The sequence below is a fragment of the Oncorhynchus tshawytscha genome, linkage group LG08, assembly GCF_018296145.1.
Source record: "Oncorhynchus tshawytscha isolate Ot180627B linkage group LG08, Otsh_v2.0, whole genome shotgun sequence".
NCBI classification, from domain to species: domain Eukaryota; kingdom Metazoa; phylum Chordata; class Actinopteri; order Salmoniformes; family Salmonidae; genus Oncorhynchus; species Oncorhynchus tshawytscha.
This window is the reverse complement of record NC_056436.1, coordinates 28,165,368-28,193,301: the sequence shown is the minus strand read 5'-3', so window position 1 is coordinate 28,193,301 and position 27,934 is coordinate 28,165,368. Positions and strand designations below refer to the sequence as shown.

The 27,934-nt window shown below is 42.7% G+C and overlaps 1 protein-coding gene across 1 annotated transcript; it reads right to left on the bottom strand.

Annotated features, from left to right (window-relative positions):
• Nucleotides 1–407: 407 nt before the first annotated feature.
• peli2 (pellino E3 ubiquitin protein ligase family member 2) lies at nt 408–27,696 on the bottom strand. Its single transcript, XM_024430175.2, has 6 exons — nt 27,344–27,696; nt 17,920–18,049; nt 9,944–10,045; nt 2,918–3,115; nt 2,447–2,635; nt 408–2,228 (listed from the first exon to the last, which is right to left on the bottom strand). Exons 1-6 carry the CDS (start codon nt 27,418–27,420, stop codon nt 1,650–1,652), a joined length of 1,275 nt encoding a protein of 424 aa, XP_024285943.1. The 5' UTR covers nt 27,421–27,696; the 3' UTR covers nt 408–1,649.
• Between the last annotated feature and the right edge of the window lie 238 nt (nt 27,697–27,934).

The window sequence follows — 27,934 nt, the reverse complement described above, 5'->3', positions numbered from 1 at the left end:
CCCACTTGATCCATCTCCACAATTGGATTAGATAAATTTGGGGTTGGCACATGATAATATCCCTATTCTCATTATCACAAGGATTAAACAAATAGCTTTGACTGTGATCCTGAACTAGATTTGTATTCTACAAAAGCAGTTAGGTTTTTAATTTGCGTACAGTAACACTTTGCGTTGCAGGATGCAGTTGTTGCATCAGAGAGAAAACACTTATATTTGGTATAATCATCAATGCTACAGTGACTGTGCTCAGGTTTGGGAGCATACAAATCATTGGATAAAACTCAGCATGAGATAAAGCTACACATTCAACAGTGCACACTGAGTATGGGACAAGACCAAAGAAAGCTCACAGGTGTGTGTTGATGTGTGAGTGAGTTACACTTCCAAAAGTTAATCTATTTCACAAGAGTTGACAAAGGCCTTTACTGATATCACGAGACACCAGAGTTTTACAGTATATTAAGAAGGAACAGACCTAGCCATTCAGCGAAGCAATTGCATAATTTAGGCTAACGTGCCAATGGTGAGGAAAATAGGTATTTTAATAGATTCATTGTCATGACCCACAAGGTTGATGTCAGTGGCCTGTTGTTGCCTTTTGGTGGTTACGTCAAGGGACTAATGTCTCCGTATGAGCCGGTGTTGACACATTCAAGCACACCCATGTGATCCAACCTACATGCACATAATAGTTACACAAGATAAAAATATATTAACATTTTCATTTACAAAAAAAAAACTGTACACCTCAGTGTAGTAAAATACTTCTTAACAAAGAATAAAAAAGATGGAAAATATTCTGTGGGTTAAATTTCTTTATACTTTATGTAAAATTCTCCCCTCCCTTAATAACCCTCAACAAAATAGCTTTTTTCATTTAGTAAAAATATTCCCAGGGTTTTACTGGGAGCCCCAGGCACTGGAATATATCTCTGTACAAGAGGAGAGAAAAACACTTGTTTTCTTTTAAGGACTTGTTCTCTGAACAGAACAGAGTTCAGCTCACCTCTGGAAAGGCTAAATGTTCTGGATACCATTAAAAACCAAATAAGAGCTGAGGAGCCAATGGGGAGCACTTAACTAGTTACCCATGAACCTTGCTGGCTCGCTCAGCCCTCCTCCCAGCCAACAGTCCAGCTGTCTGGCTCTGTGAAAATCATGCACCTCAGGCCCACCATGAACCCACCCAACTCCCACATACCCTAACTAAACCTACTCTCTGTAATCCGTTTGGAGTTTATGATCGATAAACACGTTTTGTAGCCCTTCTACTTGAAATGAGCAGCCATTTTAGCTTGCAAAGTCCAGAGAGTTAGCTCAGTTGAGTTGAAAGCTGATGGCTGGCAGCTAAAGAGTATGATGGTTTCTGTGGTTGTGCCTTAGGTCCACATCGCTGTGTGTACACTACACCAGCGGCCATCGAGAGGACCAGAAGCCCAAACCAAACACTGTGTAATGGACCACTGCCTACAGGCCCATCTCCACGGAAACGTGGAACATACTGTTGTAGTACACCATCAACCTTGTGAAGCGTTCCTCCCCTTTACAGTCGGTGATAAAAAAACAAAGCACTAAATAGTCTGAACAGTTTCACAGCATGTTGGCCCTCCTGCCTCGTTCTTTCCCCCACCCCAGGGCCCTGCAGCTCAGTCAATGGGGCCCTGGAAGATGAGCTTGGCACAGCCCTGGGTGAGGCAGAGCTGGGTGGCACAGAATGGGCAGGCGGCATGGAAGGCATGGGTGCCATGGGGCAGAGGGATCTCCGCCCAGTACTTTGCCGACTTCTCTGAGCACACGTGTCCGCACGGCACAAAGGCGTGTGTGGGGGCGCCCACATCCACGTAGAAGGCGGGCTCACAGCCCAGCCACAGCGGCACGTAGGGGCCCACGGTCCGGCACATGGGGCACTCCCGCTGGGCGCTGGGCTCCTGTTCCGAGCGGTGGCCCCAGTTGTGGTAGCCGTGCACGTGGCCACAGGCCAGGTAGACCCAGGGCTGCTTGTCCTCCAGGGAGGAGAGGGCGCGGCTGCGCTGCATGCTGGGGAAAGCCAGGGTGTTGAGGCCCACAGGGCACTGGGGGCGCGCTGCGTTGATCTCCTGCCGCAGGGCCTCCAGGTGCTTCTGGGTGGGTGTGTGGAAGAGGCCATCAGCTGTGCGCCACAGCAGGGTGGCGCCACATAGGTCTACCAGGGAACCGTCCTGCAGCACGTTGCTCTCACACTCCACCTGCAGGGGGCAACGCAGCACACACAGCTCCATTAGGTTACACTGGGCTCAACACTGACAGCTGGGTTAGAGCACTAAGTCTATGGAAACTACGTTTTTAAGAGTATACGGTATGATGTTGAATGCTCTGATATTTTTTAATGGTTCTTTATTTTACCTAAATGACTGATAACAGATTTCAATTAGGGTAATGGTGGAGCATCATCCGTGTTACTGACCAGTTTGCCGCGGGTCTGAGCAGAACGGGTCTCTCTCAGGGTGTAAACATCTCCACACACAGAGATCTCCCTCCATACACCCGGCTTGGACTCCTCTGTGAACCCACCCCTGGGGTGCATCACCAGCACCCCATTGGTTGTCAGCCCATCCATGTGACCATCCGGGTTCTTCCACTTGGCGGCTTTTTCCTAAGGATAAGACAAGGGGAAAGTCAAACAGTAGTGGGCTTACATAACACTGGTGCTAGTATAAATTGTGTGCTAATCTAGTTTATTCTGTCTGGAACGCTAGACAAGCACTTGCGAACCAGGCTTAGATTCTTAGGAGGAAAACAAGAGAAAGTAAAAACATGCTAGAAGTGTTCCATTGTGCATTATTGTCATAAAATGCTAATAAAGAAAATCTGAATACCAATCAACCCAGGGGACATTTCTAACCCTGGGACAGCCCCCCCGTGAGCCCAGTCTTACCCCCAGGAAGATGTTCTTGGAGGAGTCAAAGCCAGCAGCATAGATGCGGGCGGTGTAGGGCAGGACCCTCTCACAGACGACACGACAGGCAAAGCGCGAGATGGTGCTCTGGGTGATGGGCGTCTCCTCTCCCTCCTGACCCCCAGACACAGTGTCCGTCACCACAAAGTCTATGGGACTCTCTGTGGAGCGGCCAATCTGCAGGACAATATAGTCAGCCCAGGTTACAACAGACACCTGCACCATTAGGGTTTAGAAAGTGTTTGTTTTTAGGGCAGTGCCTGCGTTCATGGGCTATTTCCTTAATAAATAGTAAAAACAGTAGGCTCAGATGCTGCCAGCACCAGAGATCGCACAATAAAATAAAATAATAATGAATGAGAGGATGTCAATGAATGCTCCATAGCCAGGATGAACAGTGAATGTCTCAACATATAGTCCTCCATCAGCTAGCTAAGGATGCTATGTTTAATCAAACAAGGTCACAAACCAATAGAATTTGTATGCATTGTAATACAATAAGATACGGATTAAATAATGATAGATCAATTTGAGCGTCACAGAGAAAAGGAAATGCTTTTCCATCTTTCATTTTGTTTCAAAGTTTGTCCTTGTTTAAAATTTCTCTTTTTTTTGTGGCATTTTTAATGATGATTATACAGACAGAATAAGTAGAGGGAAAAACACACACGGATCTCCTCCCAGATCGAACCCAAACCATCCCCCCCACATGCTCCAACAAAGCCCCACCCTAAAACCAGACTTAAAGCAGGCATGATATAGAATTTCAGTAATATAATTTTTTAGAGTGAGTAAGTAGAGTAAAAATAGTGATAGAAAATTAGGGTTGGTTTATGGAGTTGTGAAATTAGCTGGTCCATGTCTTCTTCAAAAGGATATGAAAGGTAGCCAGATATTATAAAATGTAATTGCAGATCCCCTAACGGAGCAGCACATTTTCTATAGCTTGAGATGTTGCATGCCTTCCTTTATCCAATCGTTAAGTACGAGGAAACCGATCCTTCCACTTAAATAGCATAAGACGTCTACCTAGAAGAGTAGTAAATTACCAGCATGTTGCCCATAGAACTGTTCAGAGGGGGCCTCCTATGGTGCCACTCCAAATAATTACCTTTTCATCAATCTACACACAATACCACATAATGATGAAGCAAAACAACTTTGAGAAAATGTTGCTAATTGAAATATCACATTTACATAAGTATTCAGACCCTTTACTCAGCACTTTGTTGAAGCACCTTTGGCAGCGATTACAGCCTCGAGTCTTGTTGGGCTGAGCCGCCAGCTCTAGGTAGAGTATTGGTGGTTCTAAACTTCTTACATTTAAGAATGATGGAGGCCACTGTGTTATTTGGGACCATCAATGCTGCAGAATTGTTTTGGTACCCTTCCCCAGATCTGTGCCTCGACACAATCCTGTCTCTGAGCTCTATGGAAATTTCCTTCGACCTCAATACTTGTTTTTTTAATACTTTTGTTTTCGCTTTGTCATTATGGGTATTGTGTGTAAATTAATGAGGAAAGTTTTTGAATATTGCTGTAACAAAATGTGGAAAAAGGGGTCTGGATACTTTCCGAAGGCACTATAGGTCTCTCCAGTATCTTAGAAAATGTCTCATTGTTATCCAGAAATCTGTCGATTTTGGGCACTTCCAAAACATGGCAATAAAGTAGCAGAAGCCTGCTTACGTCGGTCACAAGTGGGATGTATCTGGTCTAATCTAGGATATCCTTTGACCAATGCAGACAAACTATTTTAAAATTAATTACAGCATGTCTTAGACATATAGGTGAAGAATGGATTCTCTGAAGCACACTCATATGAAAGTTGTTCACGTAAATCCTCTTCCCATTGGTTATTAAAAGAGTCCAGGGATTCCAGAGTGTACAAGTTTAATAACGTATAGATCATCAACTAGATTCAGCCACGGGCCAATTTTTTCTGGAGCGGATGGTCGGGCGGGCAGAGCATAACAGCAAATTGACTGCAAATTGACTTACAAAGCATGTGGAGGTCTGTAATTTTTATCATAGGAACACTTCAACTGTGAGAGACGGAATCCAGAAAATCACATTGTATGATTTTTAAGTAATTAATTTACATTTTATTGCATGACATAAGTATTTAATCACCTACCAACCAGTAAGAATTCCGGCTCTCACAAACCTGTTAGTTTTTCTTTAAGAAGCCCTCCTGTTCTCCACTCATTACCTGTATTAACTGCACCTGTTTGAACTCATTACCTGTATAAAAGACAACTGTCCACACACTCAATCAAACAGACTCCAACCTCTCCACAATGGCCAAGACCAGAGAGCTGTGTAAGGACATCAGGGGTCAATTGTAGACCTGCACAAGGCTGGAATGGGCTACAGGACAATAGGCAAGCAGCTTGGTGAGAAGGCAACAACTATTGGCGCAATTATTAGAAAATGGAAGAAGTTCAAGATGACAGTCAATCAACCTCAGTCTGGGGCTCCATGCAGGATCTCACCTCGTGGGGCATCAATGATCATGAGGAAGGTGAGGGATCAGCCCAGAACTACACGGCAGGACCTGGTCAACGACCTGAAGAGAGCTGGGACCACAGTCTCAAAGAAAACCATTAGTAACACACTACGCCATCATGGATTAAAATACTGCAGCGCACGCAAGGTCCCCCTGCTCAAGCCAGCGCATGTCCAGGCCCGTCTGAAGTTTGCCAATGACCATCTGGATGATCCAGAGGAGGAATGGGAGAAGATCATGTGGTCTGATGAGACAAAAATATAGTTTTTTGGTCTAAACTCCACTCGCCATGTTTGGAGGAAGAAGAAGGATGAGTACAACCCCAAGAACAACATCCCAACTGTGGAGCATGGAGGTGGAAACATCATTCTTTGGGGATGCTTTTCTGCAAAGGGGACAGGACGACTGCACCGTATTGAGGGGAGGATGGATGGGGCCATGTATCGTGAGATCTTGGCCAACAACCTCCTTCCCTCAGTAAGAGCATTGAAGATGGTTCGTGGCTGGGTCTTCCAGCATGACAACGACCCGAAACACACAGCCAGGGCAACTAAGGAGGGGCTCCGTAAGAAGCATCTCAAGGTCCTGGAGTGGCCTAGCCAGTCTCCAGACCTGAACCCAATAGAAAATCTTTGGAAGGAGCTGAAAGTCCGTATTGCCCAGCGACAGCCTCGAAACCTGAAGGATCTGGAGAAGGTCTGTATGGAAGAGTGGGCCAAAATCCCTGCTGCAGTGTGTGCAAACCTGGTTAAGAACTACAGGAAACATATGATCTCTGTAATTGCAAACAAAGGTTTCTGTACCAAATATTAAGTTCTGCTTTTCTGATGTATCAAATACTTATGTCATGCAATAAAATGCAAATTAATTACTTAAAAATCATACAATGTGATTTTCTGGATTTTTGTTTCAGATTCCGTCTCTCACAGTTGAAGTGTAACTATGACAAAAAATTACAGACATCTGCATGCTTTGTAAGTAGGAAAACCTGCAAAATCGGCAGTGTATCAAATACTTGTTCTCCCCACTGTATGTTTAACTAAAACATAATCTTTTCTTACATTTGTGCGGAATAACTTGGCAACAGATTTCTTAAAGTAAATTATGTCCAACAATAAAAATTCCACAACAAAACAATACCATGCCAGCAGCATACCACCCTGCATCCCACTGCTGGCTTGCTTCTGAAGCTAAGCAGGGTTGGTCCTGGTCGGTCCCTCGATGGGAGACCAGACGCTGCTGGAAGTGGTGTTAGAGGGCCAGTAGGAGGCACTCTTTCCTCTGATCTAAAATAAAAATATCCCAATGCCACAGGGCAGTGATTGGGGACATTGCCCTGTGTAGGGTGCAGTCTTTCGGATGGGATGTTAAATTGGTGTCCTGACTCGCTGTGGTCACTAAAGAGCCCATGGCACTTATCGTAAGAGTAGGGGTGTTAACCCTGGTGTCCTGACTAAATTGCCAATCTGGGCCTCATACCATCACGGTCACCTAATCATCCCCAGTTTACAAATGGCTCATTCATCCCGTAACTATTCTCCAGGTCGTTGCTGTAAATGAGAATGTGTTCTCAATCAACTTACCTGGTAAAAAATATATATTAATAAAAAATTTTGCTCAGAAAAATCCTCCACCAAATTTCATAGTGGGTGCAAGACCTGGTGAGGCCTACAAGCCAGTGTCTCACACCCACTGTGAAATTTTGTGGAGGATCGCCGATGATCTGGGGGTCCTTCAGCAAGGCTGGAATCGGGCAGTTTTGTCTTTGTGAAGGACACATTAATCAAGCCACATACAAGGTTGTCCTGGAAGAAAATTTGCTTCCTTCTGCTCTGACAATGTTCCCCAACTCTGACGATTGTTTTTTCCAGCAGGAAAAGGCTCCATGCCACACAGCCAGGTCAATCAAGGTGTGGATGGAGGACCACCAGATCAAGACCGTGTCATGGCCAGCCCAATCTCCAGACCTGAACCCCATTGAAAACCTATGGAATGTGACCAAGAGGAAGATGGATGGTCACAAGCCGTCAAACAAAGCCGAGCTGCTTGAATGTTTGCGCCAGGAGTGGCATAAAGTCACCCAACATCAATGTGAAAGACTGGTGGAGAGCATGCCAAGTCGCATGAAAGCTGTGATGGAAAAATCAGGGTTATTCCAGAAAATATTGATTTCTGAACTCTTCCTCAGTTAAAACATTAGTATTGTGTTGTTTAAAAATGAATATGAACTTATTTTCTTCACATTATTCGAGGTCTGACAACACTGCATCTTTTTTGTTATTTTGACCAGTTGTCATTTTCTGCAAATAAATGCTCTAAATGACTATATTTATATTTGGAATTTGGGAGAAATGTCAGTAGTTTATAGAATAAATACGTACCTATTAAATAGTAAAACCATAGAAACTGATCATTTTGCAGGTCTCTTAATTTTTTCCTGGAAAAAATTAAGAGACCTGCAAAATTATCAGATAGTGGCGTTATAACTTAACTTATCTTATTTATCAAAGGTTTTCAAAGAGAGGGCTTAGAGAATAAAGTCTCACTCTATGCAGATGACATGTTATTATATCTATATATATATAAAATAGCATGTCATCCACACAGTGAGAGTTTATTCTCTAAGCCCCCTCTTGGAAAACTTTTGATAGTGGCGTTATAACGTATTGCGATGGCAAACAGCTGACGAACCCGGTCTTGTCCCACGTTAAAGATAACCTTTCATCCTATTATTTGTGCGTACTGCAGCCATAGGAGTAAAGGACTTTGATCCAGGATAAAACATTTGGATCAAATCCAAATTGTTTGAGTATAAAAAAGATAAACCCATTCCACCTAATCAAATATCTCTGGAGCGTCAGATGAGTCGGGATTATAAAGTATATTATAAAGACGTTGATTGTTGAAAAAGAGGATTTTAAAATGAAGCCAGTTTTTATTTCACCTTTATTTAACTAGGAAAGTCAGTTAGGAACAAATTCTTATTTTCAATGACTGCCAAGGAAAAAAGTGAGTTAACTGCTTCGCTCAGGTGCAAAACGATAGATTTTTACCTTGTCAGCTCAGGGATTCGATCTTGCAACCTTTTGGTTACTAGTCCAACGCTCTAACCACTAGGCTACCTGCCACCCAGAGTTTGATCTGTAGAAATAATGGAGGGAAGGACTGATTCAAAATGGTGGGCAAGCATCTATAACGTCGCATTTTAATAAAGAAATTGGCCTATATGAAACATACAATATATATTTTTTAAATTAGAAAATTGAAATACATGCCTGTCTCGTTTTTTAATTATTATTCAACTAGGCAAGTCAGTTAAGAACCAATTCTTATTTGCAATGATTGCCTAGGAACAGTGTTCCTAGGAACTGCCTTGTTCAGGAGCAGATCAACAGATTTTTATTTGCCTTGTCAGCTCGGGGATTCAACCTGGCAACCTTTCAGTTACTGGCCCAACGCTCTAACCACTAGGCTACCTGCCGGGTAAAAAATATGAGGAGAATGAATCCTCAAATATGGAATGCAAGAGAGGAAAAAGTTGACCTGAGAAAATTTGTTAAGAAATCCACCGGGCCCAGAGGATTTATCACACTGCATAGATTTAATTGCCAACATAATCTCTTCTACAGAGAAATGTTCTTCCAATTCAGCAGCATCCCAGGTTCAACTGTGGGAATATCTAAGTTCTAAAAGAAAGTCTTGAATAAGGTAGCGTTACCAGCGAATTCCAAAATGTATAATTGTGAGTAAAAGTTAAGAAAGCATGAACTAATCTCTAAATGTTCAATACATCTCTTACCCAGCTCGTCGTTTATCTCCGGTATGGTTTGATTCGCGGTTCTCTGACACAGCTGGTGTGCTAACATTATCCCTAATTTCTTTCCATGTTCATCATTTTGGTATCGCGATTTACTAATACGATTTTCAGTTTGTAGAGTTGAAGATCAAACTGTCTGAAGTGTCAAACGTTGTTTTAGTAGGCCAACGTTTGTCCCCGAGTGGATTTTAAACAGCTCTCTGCTGGGTATGGCTTTTTATTTTATTTTTTTACTTACTGCCATTTGCAGACACAGACACAATAAAGGTTAGAATGTAAAGCGCGTCTGTAGCAGTAGAACGTCTCCCTGGTGGGAGTGGAGCGGTCTCTGTGCTGTAGATTAACGCTAGGGGGAGAACAGAACATGTGTTCACTTGAGGGAAGGAGAGTGGGGAGAAGAGAAAGTGGGACAGACAGTCACAGAGAGAACACAGTGCTATAGAAACACTGCCCAGCTTCGTAGCAAACAATTCCATGAGGAAGACAGAGACTTCATTAAAGATTTAAATAAAACAGACCAGAGTTTGGTTAAAAATGCATTAACATGAAATGTATATTACTAAGCAGATTGCCGTATAAACTTGTGTTTTGAGGGTTTTCCGTAAAATGGACAATGAAATGTACATCATCTGATAAATTTAGACCAATGGATCTGGAATATTGAAACGGACGGACTTACCTGAAACATGTCTGTGTCTTTGTCATGGCAGTATTCCACCACTACTGTCTGGTTCCTGGACAGAGTGTAGGAAATACTGTGCTGCCCTTTGCAGTTCACCGCCTGAAACAACAGCAGAAGATCAAAAGATGCATTCTACACATGCATATAATGGACTGATAGTGATAGTTATCTTACATTGAAACTCTTAATAGGATATTAAGTCATTTGCAAATTACAATAATGTATGAGCTCCTTACTAATGAAATCATAAAACCTTTTGAAACAAAGGGCTTCTTCAGTGCTATAAAAAGGTGATCAAATCAAAATGTTTTGTCACATGCGCCAAATACAACAGGTGTAAACCTTAACATGAAATGCTTACTTACAAGCCCTTAACCAACAATGCAGTTAAGAAAAATATTTACGAAATTAAGTAAAAAAATAAAAGAGCAACAAAATAACAAGGCTATATACAGGGGGTAACAGTAGCAAGTCAATGTGCGGGGGTACTGGTTAGTCGAAGTAATATGTACATGTAGGTAGGGGTAAAGTGACCATGCATAGTTAATAAACAGTGAGTAGCAGCAGCGTAAAAACAAAGGGGGGAGGGTCAATGCAAATAGTCCGGGTAGCCATTTGATTAGCCGTTTGGTTAGGTAACCATTTGATTAGTCTTAACAGGGGGTAGAAGACAAAAACAAATAGGAGTCGGGACAGTAATACTCAGAACGGAACAGTAGGGATCTGTGTTCCTGAGATTTAACACTTCCATTACAGTGACCATGAACAGGCCTCTAGGCTCAGTCAACAAAGGCCAGGCTATCAGCTGAGCTTCATGAAGGGGGATTCATTTCAAGCAACCCAGCCCTGCCGCCACCCAGCCCATCCACTCTAAATCGGAATCTAAATTCCATTTCCCCTAACAGCTCCATCACGTGAGCAAGGGAGAGGTAAAAGTGGGTCACTCACGATTGCTGTATTGTGCAGCTGCAGAAAAAAATGAAGTGTTTAAAAAAAGTTTAAATTTTAAAAAAAAGAGCTCCTGTAGCAAGACATACAGGGGCTTGTCTTAACACAAAGCACACTGCTAACATCCATCCACTGGTGTCTGTCTGGGCTCAGATACAGTTTATACTCTCAGTCACAGCCCTCCCACTACGCTAGGCACGGTCTACATACGAGCCACACTACGGGGGTCTGCAAGAGTAAGAAACCATGATAGAGTTAACATTTTCAACAGAACATTTGGTTCTCCTTTTGGGTTTCTGCATATCCAGTGCTAAAGTCCCACGCAACCAAATGAGATCTGGAGAACGAAGTAGCCTAAACCGTATGTTAGGGAACACCCAAAGGAACACACACACGGACAGACTCCTCTAATTGAGATCAAGTGGGCAGATTAGAGAGCAGGGCAGGATTTGAATAGGAGTCTGGCAATGGCAGAGATCCTCATTATCTACTAGAGTGTGCATAGCCCCACTCACTCAGTCAGTCAGCTTTCTCATTATGTTCACATGGCGTGTGTGTCTTGAGTGAAAAACACATTCCTGCTGAGTGAGAGGAGGCATCGGGGGACACACACGGATATCCATAATAGTTGCCCTCTCAAATAGAACTCTGTGCTGGCTCAAGGACGATAGGTATGTTGAACTCATTCACTGACACCAGTGGTAGGCTACGGAGGGCCACAAAAAGGAGAATTTCAAAACAAGGTTCCCTTTCTGGCCTGCCAGAAAGAACAGCCATTTCAGCTCTGTTTACAACTGTGAGCGGAAGGTCAGCCAACTGCAACAACTTCCTCCTCACTTCACCCGCTAAACCAAGCTTAATACAGGCCCTGATACCAGGGTGATAGCAGAGGGAAAGGGGGGTAATAAATCAATTTAAAACACAGACTGTACATGACCTCCTACATAAACCTAACTTGTTATAATGTGGTGTGTCATGAAGGGCTGTCTCCGACTCAGAACTTTGTCTTATGAGAATCTGGTCGAAATTTTAAAACATGCATTTTTCCAGAGACACATCCTGTGTGTTTTAATCAAATGAACTATATGCACTGAGCTCGTCTGATGCTTTAAGCGCTATGCTTGATGAAATAATGACACACAAATGACTAGAGGGAGCCCAACCGCAATTCATTTGATTATGCCAGGCCCAGACTTGCTGCGCTGTGTAAAAAAAGAAAAATGACTGACTAGCACCCGTTGTCGGTCTCTCCTCCCTGCTGCAGCGACCACCACAGAACATCAAGTGTTTGTCACGCTGTTGCTGAAGCTGCAACATAATTACAGCCATTTGACTGAAAAGTTTTGTCACTGAAATCCCTAATTTGCTTAGGAAAAACATTCTATTCCCTCAACCCTTGCTCTCTTCATGTGACAAGTATGGATCACATGCACATGACCAATAAGGTCTGACTTATAGCATATCAATAAATAGGTTATAACAAACTCCCAACACATGAAGAGGACGTTACAAATAAACTCGAAATGGGAGAATGTTCACTGGTTGCTCTGTGGAATAAATTTGACTAGTTGTGGAAAATACTGGAGATCAAGACGAAGAGGGCAAGAAACAAGCACTGCATGCATATTATAGATTACAATATAATTTTTTCTGACCACTTGGAACAATGTAAACACGAAATAAATTAAAAGCGTACCAGAAAGTCTGTTGTTTAAGACTTTATTACAGCAAAGACTAAAAACAGCGTCATGCATTTTTTATTTAACCAGGTAAGCTAGTTGAGAACAAGTTCTCATTTACAACTGCGACATGGCCAAGATAAAGCAAAGCAGTGCGACATAAACAGAGTTACACATGGAATAAAAAAGCGCACAGTCAATAACACAATAGAAAAAAAGAGTCTATATACAGTGTGTGCAAATGGCGTGAGGAGGTAAGGCAATAAATAGGCCATTGTAGCGAAGTAATTACAATTTAGCAGATTAACACTGGAGTGATACATGAGCAGATGATGATGTGCAAGTAGAGATACTGGTGTGCAAAAGAGCAGAAAAGTAAATAAAACAATATGGGGACGAGGTAGGTAGATTGGGTGGGCTATTTACAGATGGACCATGTTCAGCTGCAGCGATCGGTTAGCTGCTCAGATAGCTGATGTTTAAAGTTAGTGAGGGAAATGTAAGTCTCCAGCTTCAGCGATTTTTGCAATTCATTCCAGTCACTGGCAGCAGAGAACTGGAAGGAAAGGCGGCCAAAGGAGGTGTTAGCTTTGGGGATGACCAGTGTGATATACCTGCTGGAGCGATTGCTACGAGTGGGTGTTGTTATCGTGACCAGTGAGCTGAGATAAGGCAGAGCCTTACCTAGCATAGACTTATAGATGACCTGGAGCCAGTGGGTCTGGCGACAAATATGTAGCGAGGGCCAGCCGACTAGAGCATACAGGTCGCAGTGGTGGGTGGTATAAGGGGCTTTGGTAAAAAAAACAGATGGCACTGAAAGACTGCATCCAATTTGCTGAGAAGAGTATTGGAAGCAATTGTGTAGATGAGTGAAGGAGGCTTTGTTGCGAAACAAAAGTCAATTCTAGATTTGATTTTGGATTGGAGATGTTTAATATGAGTCTGGAAGGAGAGTCTACAGTCTAGCCAGACACCTAGGTATTTGTAGTTGTCCACATATTCCAGAACCGTCCAGAGTAGTGATGCTAGTCGGGCAGGCGGGTGCGGGCAGCGAACGTTTGAAAAGCAAGCATTTGGTTTTACTAGCGTTTAAGAGCAGTTGGAGGCCACAGAAGGAGTGTTGTCATTGAAGCTCGTTTGGAGGTTAGTTAACACAGTGTCCAAAGAAGGGCCAGATGTATACAGAATGGTGTCTGCATAGAGGTGGATCAGGGAATCACCCACAGCAAGAGCGACATCATTGATATGTACAGAGAAAAGAGTCGGCCTGAGAATTGAACCCTGTGGTACCCCCATAGAGCCTGCCAGAGGTATGGACAACAGGCCCTCCGACTTGACACACTGAACTCTGCGAAGTATCTGCGAAGTAGTTGGTGAACCAGGCGAGGCAGTCATTTGAGAAAAGAGTGATGGACTGTGCCCTCTGCCGATAAGAATACGGTGATTGACAGAGTCGAAAGCCTTGGCCAGGTTGATGAAGACGGCTGCACAGTACTGTCTTTTATCGATGGCGGTTATGATATCGTTTAATACCTTGAGCGTGGCTGAGGAGCACCCGTGACCAGCTTGGAAACTGGATTGCACAGCGGACAAGGTACGATGGGATTCGAAATGGTCAGTGATCTGTTTATTAACTTGGCTTTCAAAGACTTCAGAAAAGGCAGGGCAGGATGGATATAGGTCTAACAGTTTGGTCTAGAGCGTCACCCCCTTTGAAGAGGGGGATGACCGTGGCAGCTTTCCAATCTTTAGAGATCTCGGACGATACAAAAGAGAGATTGAACAGACTGGTAATAGGGGTTGCAACAACGATGGCGGATAATTTTAGAAAGGGTCCAGATTGTCTAGCCCAGCTGATTTATACGGGCCCAGGTTTTGCAGCTCTTTCAGAATATCTGCTATCTGGATTTGGGTGAAGGAGAAGCAGGGGAGGCTCGGGGAAGTAGCTGCGGGGGGGCGGAGCTATTGGCCGGGTTTGTGGTAGCCAGGAGGAAAGCATGGCCAGTCATAGAGAAATGCTTATTGTAATTTCGATAATCATGGATTTATCGGTGGTGACCGTGTTACCTAGCTTCAGTGCAGTGGGTAGCTGGGAGGAGGTGCTTTTGTTCTCCATGGACTTTAGTGTCCCAAAACTTTTTGGAGTTAGAGCTACAGGATGCAAATTTCTGTTTGAAAAAGCTAGCCTTGGCCTCCCGGGTGGCGCAGTGGTTAAGGGCGCTGTACTGCAGCGCCAGCTGTGCCATCAGAGTCCCTGGGTTCGCGCCCAGGCTTTCGCAACCGGCCGCGACCGGGAGGTCCGTGGGGCGACGCACAATTGGCCTAGCGTCGTCCGGGTTAGGGAGGGCTTGGTCGGTAGGGATGTCCTTGTCTCATCGCGCACCAGCGACTCCTGTGGGGGGCCGGGCGCAGTGCACGCTAACCAAGGTTGCCAGGTGCACGGTGTACCCTCCGACACATTGGTGCGGCTGGCTTCCGGGTTGGATGCGCGCTGTGTTAAGAAGCAGTACGGCTGGTTGGGTATCGGAGGACGCATGACTTTCAACCTTCGTCTCTCCCGAGCCCGTACGGGAGTTGTAGTGATGAGACAAGATAGTAGCTACTACAACAATTGGATACCACGAAATTGGGGAGAAAAAGGGGTAAAATTCAAAAAGAAAGAAAGAAAAAGCTAGCCTTTGCTCTCCTGACTGACTGCATGTATTGGTTCCTGACTTCCCTGAACAGTTGCATATTGCAGGGACGATTCGAATGCAAATTGTCAAAACGGAACAGTTTATTTATTGTTTACGCTAATTACTCAAGGGTCACTTTGTTATTTTATTTAAAAATAAGTATTGAAATATAGGCCTACGTAAATTATGGGACTAAGAATAAACAGCACGTGCTCTAAGGCCTGCGGTGGTTATACTAGGCTGCTATACTAAGCCTACTAATGATTTTGCTTCTTATAATGATCATAATAGTAATGATAACAACAAGGAGGGTTATTATTGTTAATAGAATTTGACAATTTGAAAGTGTAAACACCAAATAAATAACACCAGAGAGCCTGGTTTAATTTTTTTTAAATGTTATCAATTTTGTGAGGCTTGACGCTCACTGAATCAGTAGACTATTAAACAAACACTCAAACTGCCAATACTAGCAAGATCTGTCTTATTTCTTATTTCTCACTACATGACCAAAAGTATGTGGACACTTGCTCATCAAACATCTCATTCCAAAATCATGGGAATGATTATGGAGTTGATCCTCCCCTTTACTGCTATAACAGCCTCCACTCTTCTGGGAAGGTTTTCCACTAGATGTTGAAACATTGTTGTGGGGACTTGCTTCCACTCAGCCACAAGAGCATTAGTGAGGTTGGGCACAGATGTTGGGGGATTAGGCCTGGCTCGCAGTCGGCGTTCCAATTCATCCCAAAGGTGTTCGATGGGGTTGAGGTCAGGGCTCTGTGCAGGACAGTCAAGTTCTTCCACACCGATCTCGATAAGCCATTTCTGTCTGGACCATGCTTTGTACACAGGGACATTGTCCTGCTGAAACAGGATAGGGCGATCCCCAAACTGTTGCCACAACGTTGGAAGCACAGAATCGTCTGGAATGCCATTGTATGCTGTAGCTTTAAGATTTCCCTTCACTGGAACTAAGGGGCCTAGCTTGAACCATGAAAAACAGTCCCAGACCATTATTCCTCCACCAAACTTCACAGTTGGCATTATGCATTGGGGCATTCATTGGGGCACGCATTATGCATTGGGGCACGCATTATGCATTGGGGCATTCGGGGCATGCATTATGCATTGGGGCATTCGGGGCATGCATTATGCATTGGGGCATGCATTATGCATTGGGGCATGAAAACCCATTTCATGAAGCTACCGACGAACAGTTCTTGTTTTGACGTTGCTTTCAGAGGCAGTTTGGAACTCGGTAGCGAGAGTTGCAACCGAGGACAGACAATTTGCTTCAGCGGTCCCGTTCTGTGAGTTTGTGAGGCATACCACTTCACGGTTGAGCCGTTGTTGCCCCTAGACGTTTACAGTTGACAAGGGCATCTCTAACGGGGCAGAAATTTGACAAACTGACTTGTTGGAAAGGTGACATGCTATGACAGTGCCACATTGAAAGTCACTGAGCTCTTCTGTAAGGTCCTTTTACTGCCAATGTTTGTCTATGAGATTGCATGGCTGTGTGCTCCATTTAATACAACTGTCAGCAACAAGTGTTGCTGAAATAGCAACTCTACTAATTTGAAGGTGTGTGCACATACTCTGTGTATATATATATATATATGGATAATTTAAAAAGCCAGGCACATTCAACAGTTAAGACTATTTATTATAGACCAAATTAAGTTGAGAGGAAACCCCCTCAATTTTCCTAGACAATTAAGGCAAGGGCTGTTTTCTCGTCTTCTTACTCCACTGCTGCCTCTGCCGCATTGTTCTCAACATCAATATGCCGGTTAACTTGGCTATTATCCACATTGCAACACGGTCAGGTAAAAAGGCACTAATTCAACACCGCACTGATGTTTCAGAACCGCAGACAGAGACCGCTATCAAACGTTAGAAAGCACATGTTATAAAATAATATTATTTTTAGTGTTGCACCATTGTCCTTAACCATATACAAATACAGTACAACATGTCTTAAGAGTGATGGACTGTGCCCTCCCCATGGCCTCCACAATGGATTAGTCCACTCAGACAGAAACGAATCAGACAGGTGTCTGGTACACCGTTCTTTTTTTGCAACTGCTCGACTAAAGAAATCTTGGTCGACCAACAGCCTATCGACCAAACAATCGACTAAATGGGGTCAGCCCTCATGAAACAGCACAGACAAGAGCACAGTACAGTAAAGTAAACAGGCCGTCAGAGATTACACAGCCTTTATCAGCTAACGCCTCACCTTCTCCCAGTAAGAGCAACCAGCCAGCAGACTTCACAGTTAGGCTACAGGGTGGGAGACCAACCCAGACTCGGGCCTGAAGCCAGAAGACGCAAACTTCAAAAAGGATCTATCTAGGAGACCAATTGCAAGAGGGCAGACATATACAGAATCGGGCAGTTTTCTGGCTGCAGTCTACAGCTTTTGTGTAGTAAATGTTACAGATCTATCAATAGAGCAGCAATATTTTCTTGACTGGGATTCCAACGTAGACACATGAAAAATCTTATTTGTGTATAAAAATAAAAACACCTTTTTAAAAAGACTATCAACTTGATAAGTGGGGTCATAACATATTCATGAGAACTCATCAAGTATTAATCCAACCAATTACTTAGTTCATTCATGAATAGCCTACATGAGTAGGCTAGGTTCCTGGTTTACCTTGCTGGCCTGTGGTGTGTTGAGGATATGGACGGTGCTGGGTTTAACACCGTTGGCTTTGCTTCTCTTGTACAGGGCAAAGCGGCTTTTCCTTCGGCCCCGGTCTCCGTTCGGGAGGGAGCCATTGTACCTGTCAGAAAGAAGAGGAGAAAGGTGTGAGTTTTCAACATTTGAGACAAGGGGAATTAAATTGTCCACAAAGGGTGGGTAAACATTTGCTTCCAGGAGAGAAAAGGTCTTAGAGAATATGTTACAGAACACGCATGTCTGGAAATGTGGAATGTGCGATGAATAATAAAATGTGTTCTTGGGGTTTTAGAGAAGGGCCATTTGTATCCACTTTCATTAATCCACCACCAGAAATCACATTCATTTTATTTGTGATATAAGCATCACCTTGTATTATTACTGAGTTATTACATAACGCACTTTAAATGCTTTCACTGTCTAAGCTAGCCACGATATAGCTCGAGCTGTTGATTTACACTAGCCTGTAGTCAGGTCTCCTGCTGCCCTTTTACAGGACTGTCCAGACTGGTGAGGCTCTCTGACTCACATGAAGGTTCAACAGCGTATTAGTCACAATATCTTGGAACCTGAAATGGCTGACTCTTAAAAACACAGGACAAAATGGTCTCATCATAACAATTGTGTGGTTCACAATTCCATCTTGGTGCACCCTTGTGATGCCCAGTCTCTCTCAGTCTGCTGTTACTACAAGCCTGGTCTGCCTGGTGAATGGAGACGCCCCTTCCAAAACAATTACTTCCACCAGCTGGCCCCTACAGCTGGGAAACCCCATGCTCTCCTCCCATCCAACACAGGCCTATCACCCACCCACAATGATCTTGCAAATAAGAGAGTTCAGACTGACACGTAGACTGAGATCACAGTATTTCAGAATGAATTATGTTCACTAAGTAAATAAGTCAACCACCTTTATTTTAATTAGTGAATGGGCTAAACAACAAACCACTACACTGTAATCCCCAAAGCCCCCTTAATACAACACTGATGCAACAGCAGCAAGCGACTACCACTCCCCCCCCCCAATACTCCTCTGTCCTGCCCAGGCCACCTGTCCCCACAGCCAGGCAACCACATGGCCTCAGTCAGAATAGGGTAGAGCTGGTCTGCTCGACACAACCCTCTCACAGGGGAATATGTTATCTCTGCCATCACTGACTGACTGCACACGAGTACGATCAATATGAAACAAGTCACAACCGCAGTGATCAGCTCACAATCAGGCAGGATCAATTGCACTCTTCTGTTTGCCTTTGGCAGCCACCTGTCTCTAAAGCAGTTATTGTACCAGGCGTTGTCAGAGAAAGGCCCTAAAAACTCCAAAGATTCCAGCCACCCAAATCATAGACAGTTCTCTCTACTAGCGCACGGCAAGCAGGACCAGTGCACCATGTCTGGAGCCAACAGGACACTGAACAGCTTCTACCCCCAAGCAATAAGATGGCTATAATGTTAAATAGCTACCCGGACTACAGTGAGATCCAAAATGTATTGGGACAGTGACACATTTCTGTTGTTTTGGCTCTGCTCTCACTTTAGATTTGGAATTAAATAACGGACTATGATGTTAAAGTGCAGAGTGTCAGCTTTACTTTGAGGTTATTTTCAGCCATACATGTTGACGTTTCAGATTATTTTGTACACAAAAATATATGTTAAATATTGTAGTGTCATTTGGAGTCACTTATTTTAAATAAGAATGTTTCTAAACACTTCTACATTATGTGGACGCTAGTAGGGTTTGGGCAGTATCCAGATGTTCATATCGTCCTGTCCTCTTATCCCAGGTTTTACGTTATTACCGGTTTAGTACACACGGGGGCGCCAACAAAATGCATAAAAGCCCATTGGGCATCTATTAGCAGAATGCTAACAAAAGTTGCACAAGTAATAGCAAATTTTCATGGAGGCTGCTAGGTAAATAAAAAACATTTTTTAATAGCAAAGACATGCAGTCCAGCTCATAAAGTTATACATATACAGTGGGGCAAAAAAGTATTTAGTCAGCCACCAATTGTGCAAGTTCTCCCACTTAAAAAGATGAGAGGCCTGTAATGTTCATCATAGGTACACTTCAACTATGACAGACAAAAAGAGGGAAAAAAACAGAAAATCACATTGTAGGATTTTTTATGAATTTATTTGCAAATTATGGTGGAAAATAAGTATTTGGTCACCTACAAACAAGCAAGATTTCTGGCTCTCACAGACCTGTAACTTCTTCTTTAAGAGGCTCCTCTGTCCTCCACTCGTTACCTGTATTAATGGCACCTGTTTGAACTTGTTATCAGTATAAAAGACACCTGTCCACAACCTCAAACAGTCACACTCCAAACTCCACTATGGCCAAGACCAAAGAGCTGTCAAAGGACACCAGAAACAAAATTGTAGACCTGCACCAGGCTGGGAAGACTGAATCTGCAATAGGTAAGCAGCTTGGTTTGAAGATATCAACTGTGGGAGCAATTATTAGGAAATGGAAGACATACAAGACCACTGATAATCTCCCTCGATCTGGGGCTCCACGCAAGATCTCACCCCGTGGGGTCAAAATGATCACAAGAACGGTGAGCAAAAATCCCAGAACCACACGGGGGGGGACCTAGTGAATGACCTGCAGAGAGCTGGGACCAAAGTAACAAAGCCTACCATCACCATCACTTAGCCTACATGTGTGGCTGCCAGCCAAATAGCGTTGCACATATGTGAAAGAAAACTATAGTTGCAGGTCCCTGATCACTCTATCGAAGAAGAAAAAAAAAAAAAACTTGACTATCGATACAAAATGCGACCCTTGTTGATATACAACTGGACTCACCTGCTCCCACTTTCTCCAGTTGTGCTATCTACAAACAAACAAAATGACTGGCTCAACTGTTCTGGGGAACTAGAGTAAGCTTCATAATATGACAGGTGAAATGAAGAACAAAATCTTCAACTCCTAACATATTATACAAATTGACTGCAGGTATTTACTTAAAAAGTAGCTAATAATATAAAAATGTATAGTTTTTAAATGTATTGACGCTATTTTCAAATACCCTGGTATACGGTATACCGCCAAAGCCTAGGTGCTACCATGATTAGGGATAATCATGAATGAATAGTGAATAATGATGAGTCAGAAAGTTAGACGCACAAATATCATACCCCCAAAATGCTAACCTCCCCTGTTATTGTATTAGTGAGAGGTTAGCATGTCTTACTTTTGGTCGCCTAAAACGGGGGGGACTATGTACAACAAGTGCTATAATTTCTAAATGGTTCACCTGATATGGATTTTAAAAAATACCCTCAAATGAAAGCTGAATTTCAAATCCAAAGTGCTGGAATACAGAACCGAAACAAAAAAAATTGTCACTGTCCCAATAATTTTGGAGTTCACTGTATGTGCATTGACCAGCCTTTGCATGAATTATTTTGACTCATCACATACGCTGCTGCTACTGTTGCCCAGTCACTTTACCCATATGTACACATCTATCTCAATTACTTCATACCCCCACACATCGACTCGGTACCCTGTGAATACAGCCAAGTTATCGTTACCCATTGTGCATGTATTCCTTGGGTTGTCTTCTATTTCTCAACATTGTTGGGATGGGCATTTCACTGTTCGTATACAGGTGTAGTCTAAGCATGTGACATAAAAGTTGATCTCTCGCTAGCTTGATGTTACTGGGCCATAACATCTCTCCCCCACTCCAGTTAAGCCGTTTGGGGTCAGATGGGAAGACTGTACATAAATACAAGCCCATTATCAATCTTTAAGGACAGGAAGTGAAGTGTAATGTCACCTGGAGCCATCTTCATCGTTGCATTAGCTGGGACAGCATCTGTGCTGTAGCTATTGTAATCCTTTTCCCTTTTGACCTGGGCCAGACAGATAGTGGATTTTGCCTTTGGATAATAGCAGGGATTAGACTAGAGACTGAGCATCCCAGTCCACCAGCCTTGACATTCACAGGCAGGAGTCATCCACACTCCCCTAGTCACTGTGACAGAGTTGAGGGGGCTTTAGGTCACAACCAGTCCAAACTGTTACAATGTACAACAACATTTCTGGTTCATCCTCAACAGCAGACATCATCTACAGTTAGTCACCACCCTCCCGTATTGGTGGTTTGGAGGTCTGTGCTCCACCTACCCGGAGAAGTCCCAGTCGAATACAAGCTTCCCTCACAGAGCCGTTCCTAGGAGACTCACACAATGCAGTCAATAGCTTCAGTCCCACAGGCACAATGAATAGACAGAGAGGGGACTGAGGAGAGGCAGAGGCTGTATCCTGATCAATCCCTATTTTCATTCCCTAAGACCCACTCACCCAGCCGGGCCGCTGCCAGGCAAAGCATCTATGCCACCACCAGTTTAAGACAAACCCGTGTGAGAATGGCTATTAAAAAACAAGTCTTGTATGCTCTACTTTGCACCATTCATCTTTCCCTCAAATCCTAACTAGTCTCCCAGTCCCTGCCACTGAAAAACATTCCCACAACATGATGCTGCCACCACCATGCTTCACCGTAGGGATTCAGGTCAAAGAGTTTAATATTGGTTTTATCCAGTGGTGTAAAGTATTTAAGTAAAAATACTTTAACGTACTACTTAAGTAGTTTTTGGGGGTATCTGTACTTCACCATTTATATTTTTTCCTACATTCCTAAAGAAAATAATGTACTTTTTACTCCATACATTTTCCTTGACACCCAAAAGTACTTGTTATATTTTGAAGGCTAAGTAGGACAGGAAAGTGGTCCAATTCATGCACTTATAAACAGAACATCCCTGGTCATCCCTACTGCCTCAGATCTGGCGGATTCACAAAACGCACATGCTTCCTTTGTAAATTATGTTGGAATGTTTTAATGTGCCTCTTGTTATCCGTAAATAAATAAAAATATTTTTTAAATGGTGCCATCTGGTTAGCTTCATTTAAGGAATTTTGGTAATTACATTTACTTTTCATACTTACAGTGAGGGAAAAAAGTATTTGATCCCCTGCTGATTTTGTACATTTGCCCACTGACAAAGAAATGATCTGTCTATAATTTTAATGGTAGGATTATTTGAACAGTGAGAGAATAACAACAAAAATCCAGAAAAGCGCATGTCAAACATTTTATAAATTGATTTGCGTTTTAATGAGGGAAATAAGTATTTGACCCCTCTGCAAAACATGACTTAGTACTTGGTGGCAAAACCGTTGTTGGCAATCAGAGGTCAGACGTTTCTTTTAGTTGGCCACCAGGTTTGCACACATCTCAGGAGGGATTTTGTCCCACTCCTCTTTGCAGATCTTCTCCAAGTCATTAAGGTTTCAAGGCAGACGTTTGGCAACTCGAACCTTCAGCTCAATCCACAGATTTTATATGGGATTAAGGTCTGGAGACTGGCTAGGCCACTCCAGGACCTTAATGTGCTTCTTCTTGAGCCACTCCTTTGTTGCCTTGGCCGTGTGTTTTGGGTCATTGTCATGCTGGAATACCCATCCACGACCCATTTTCAATGCCCTGGCTGAGGGAAGGAGGTTCTCACCCAATATTTGACGGTACATGGCCCCGTCCATCGTCCCTTTGATGCGGTGAAGTTGTCCTGTCCCCTTAGCAGAAAAACATCCCCAAAGCATAATGTTTCCACCTCCATGTTTGACGGTGGGGATGGTGTTCTTGGGGTCATAGGCACCATTCCTCCTCCCCCAAACACGGCGAGTTGAGTTGATGCCAAAGAGCTCTATTTGTCTCTCATCTGACCACAACACATTCACCAGTTGTCCTCTGAATCATTCAGATGTTCATTGGCAAACTTCCGACGGGCATGTATATGTGCTTTCTTGAGCAGGGGGACCTTGTGGGTGCTGCAGGATTTCAGTCCTTCATGGCGTAGTGTGTTTCTAATTGTTTACTTGGTGACTATGGTCCCAGCTGCCTTGAGATCATTGACAAGATCCTCCCGTGTAGTTCTGGGCTGATTCCTCACCGTTCTCATGATCATTGCAACTCCACGAGGTGAGATCTTGCATGGAGCCCCAGGCCGAGGGAGATTGACAGTTCTTTTGTGTTTCTTCCATTTGCGAATAATTGCACCAACTGTTGTCACCTTCTCACCAAGCTGCTTGGCGATGGTTTTGTAGCCCATTCCAGCCTTGTGTAGGTCTACAATCTTGTCCCTGACATCCTTGGAGAGCTCTTTGGTCTTGGCCATGGTGGAGAGTTTGGAATCTGATTGATTGATTCTGTGGACATGTGTCTTTTATACAGGTAACAAGCTGAGATTAGGAGCACTCCCTTTAAGAGTGTGCTCCTAATCTCAGCTCGTTACCTGTATAAAAGACACCTGGGAGCCAGAAATCTTTCTGATTGAGGGGGTCAAATTCTTATTTCCCTCATTAAAATGCAAATCAATGTAACATTTTTGACATGCATTTTTCTGGATTTTTGTTGTTATTCTCTCACTCCCTGTTCAAATAAACCATTCAAATTATAGACTGATAATTTCTTTGTCAGTGGGCAAACAGCAGGGGATCAATACTTTTTTCCCTCACTGTAAGTATATTTTAAACCAAATACTTTTACTCAAGTAGAATTTTACTGGGTGACTTTTGTGTAGTTTTCTATTAAAAAGCTATCTTTACTTTTACTCAAGTATGACAATTGAGTACTTTTTCCACCACTGGTTTTATCAGACCAAAGAATCTTATATTTCATGGTCTAAGAGTTTTTTAGGTGCCTTTTGGCAAACTCCAAGCAGGCTGTCATGTGCCTTTTACTGAGGAGAGCCTTCCGTCTGGTCACTGTACCATAAAGGCCTGATTGGAGGAGTGCTGCAGAGATTGGAACCTTCCAGAAGGACATCTCCACAGAGAAACTCTAGAGCTCTGTCAGAGTGACAATCGGGTTCTTGGTGACATCTCTGACCAAGGCCCTTCTCCCCCAATTGCTCAGTTTGGCCAGGCAGCCAGCTCTAGGAAGAGTCTTGGTGGTTCCAAACTTCTTCCATTTAAGAATGAAGGCCACGGTGTTCTTAGGGACTATCAATGCTGCAGAAATGTTTTGGTACCTTTCCCAAGATCTGTACTTTGACAAAATCCTGTCTTGGAGCTCTACGGACAATTCCTTCGACCTCACGTCTTGGTTTTTGCTCTGTCATGCACTGTCAACTGTGGAACCTTATATAGACAAGTGTGTGCATTTCCAAATAATGTCCAATCAATTTAATTTACCACAGGTGGACTCCAATCAAGTTGCAGAAATATCTCCAGGAAGATCAATGGAAACAGGATGCACCTGGGCTCAGTTTCGTGTGTCATAGCAAGGGTCTGAAACCTTATTTACATAAGTTTTTATTTTATTTGTAATAAATGTAAAAAAAGATATGTTTTTGTAAAAACCTGTTTTTGCGTTGTCATTATGGGATAGTGTGTAGCTCAATTTCGAGTCTCATAGCAAAGGGTCTGAATACTTATATAAAGAAGCCATTTGTTATTTTTATTACATGTGCAAAAACATGTAAAAAAAAATGTGCTTTGTCATTACGGGCTATTGTGTGTAGATTGAGTGAAAACATGTATTTAATCAATTTTAGAATAAGGCTGTAACATAACAAAATGTGGAAAAGGTCAAGGGGTCTAAATACTTTCTGAATGCACTGTATATTAACAAGTTCTATTTGAAGTGATGGGTAGACCTATAGTAGCAACAGGACAGCAGCTTAAATCTACAGTCTGGGATCTGGGAATAATGGTCATTTCAATTATGGAACCATTATATTGTCCAATAATAGAATCAATGTATAAATGTACACCAAGGGAATTATTTGTCATGCCTCATTTTAAGAGGATCAGATGGTGACAGGGATCTCAGCAGGGTCAGACAGCCAGGGAACACCAGTCTGATTGAGGTGAGGTATTTTATTCAGATACAACACTTTGTTCTCTCTGTGCAGCAGACACTGGACAAGCCAGATTCTATTTTAAAACAACAAACCTCCAAAGTTGATTTCCAAACTGTGTCAAGGGTTGATAGAGGCTTTTCCCAATGACACAAAACATGTCAAACAAAAATATAAGGTTCATTTGTTAGGCAATTGGTTAAAGGTATTTATTATTGAATTACCTTTGATTTAGCTCAGTCTTGTTAATCACAAACATATGTAATAATTATATCTTACCTAGCTTAATGACTGTGGGCATTTTCGCTGACTTTTTGTTCTAAATAGAGACGACATATTGGATTGTGTAAAATGCAGGAAACCAACTTTGGATGCACAAAACCATTCTGGGGGAGGACCCCCAGACCCACGCGACTTTATGCCCCCCACCCACTTCTACACCCAAAGTGGCATCCCTGCTATCATCAATAGGTGCTAAAGGTAGTTTTAGCATCTATGAATGGTAAAACTACTTACTGTATAGCATTTAATGTATAAACAGAACAAACATGTCCACTTGTGTTTTGGATGTCCCGAAAACATGTCAGTAAGAGATTAATCAAGGAGCCTTAAATTCCCTAAATGGCATTTGTATCGATTGAGAACAAAGTTGATTACTTTTTTTCTGTGGGTAGTGCTCCTGTCAGTTCAAAAAAAAAGTTGTGAGCACTAAAACATTGCAAAGACTATATTGTCGCTTCATCAGTTTACATAAAAAATGTTACCAATAATAAAAAATAAAAAGAGGGTTAAAATTGGGGACGTAGTAGCTGGCCTACATTAGCCTAAGCCTGAGCCTTCATTAAAGTCGCGTGGAAACACTAGCATACTCTGATGCTATGAGAGATGACTTTATCACGTAAGCAAAGCAACATGTTAGGAAAAAAGTTAGGATTGGGGGATGGGGGAAATCGCCACTTCCGAATTCCTCATCCGCCCTGAATCCAGTCATTACTTGTGAGCAACTTTTATTGGAACAAAAATATACAACACAGGCGCTAAAAGAACACTGTTGCAAGGTTTGGAATTCTGTGATTTACTCATATGTAACAATGATCTCAAATCCTTCCACCACAATCTACACATGCATTGTGGGTTACGTTGTGAATAAATAGAACGTTTATACCGTTTCCGAAAAAGTAAATGAAAACAGATCGCTACTATACCGTTACACATTTCTGATAACGTGGGCGAGTCAAGTTCTCTGTGGCCTCTAACGATAGCAGTGTACCTACGTAAACAAACGTCTCCTATACCATCTTAATCGAAGTAACTAAAGCGTTAATTTTATTCACGGCGAAGATAGCTAACTCCAGTCTGTGTTTTCAGTGCTGAAAAAAAAAGTTAAATCAGTCAAACATAGCCTCGACTTCTCCAACTAGCCTACAAATTGTTAGCTAGCTAACTTGTTGACTTTCTAAAATACCAACACTTTTGTAACTCACTAAACGTAAGCTTTTCTTCAACTTACCCTAATACTACCAACTCCCCGTATTTTATGGGGTCTTTTGTAGGGGCGCACTGCTCCTCCTGGCTTGGTGAAAACATGAGGCTTCTTGCTTCAATGGACAGCAGTCACCTCTCGGTCTCAATGCACTCTCTCAAATTCAGAGGGAAAAGAACACAAGGGATTCCCTACAAAGAGAGTACGCAACTGCCATTTCACTGTATATCTCGTTGTATACGTATTTACGACTATACAGAGCAGTCTTCCCTTTTAAATTAATGGAATAAAAACGTTGTTTTGTAAGGCAGTTGTAGTTAACGCAACTCGGTGGTTCAATCCGCTTTAAAAGATGATCCAAAAACAGCCAGGAGCAGAGGGTGGACCATACCATTCAGTTGTCCTTTACTTTATATAGGGGTGGGGGACTTTAGACACATTCCACACTTTAAAAAAAAAACATTTATTGATCAAACACTTTATCGATGTATACTGATATCTTGATTTGATATTGTTTTGTTCATTTGATTTCTATAATATTTTTTTTGTCAACGAAATTCTACAAATGACAACAGACTTCCCTTGTTTGTCTACATCGCATGATGGGCATGGCTAGAT

Coding starts and splice junctions, on each gene's coding strand:
- peli2 (XM_024430175.2), bottom strand. CDS start 27,420: ATGTTTTCACCAAGCCAGGAGGAGCAGTGCGCCCCTACAAAAGACCCC. Junction 10,046..17,919: donor ACACACCACAGGCCAGCAAG/GTAAACCAGGAA, acceptor CTGTTGTTTCAG/GCGGTGAACTGCAAAGGGCA. Junction 3,116..9,943: donor AAGACACAGACATGTTTCAG/GTAAGTCCGTCC, acceptor ATTGTCCTGCAG/ATTGGCCGCTCCACAGAGAG.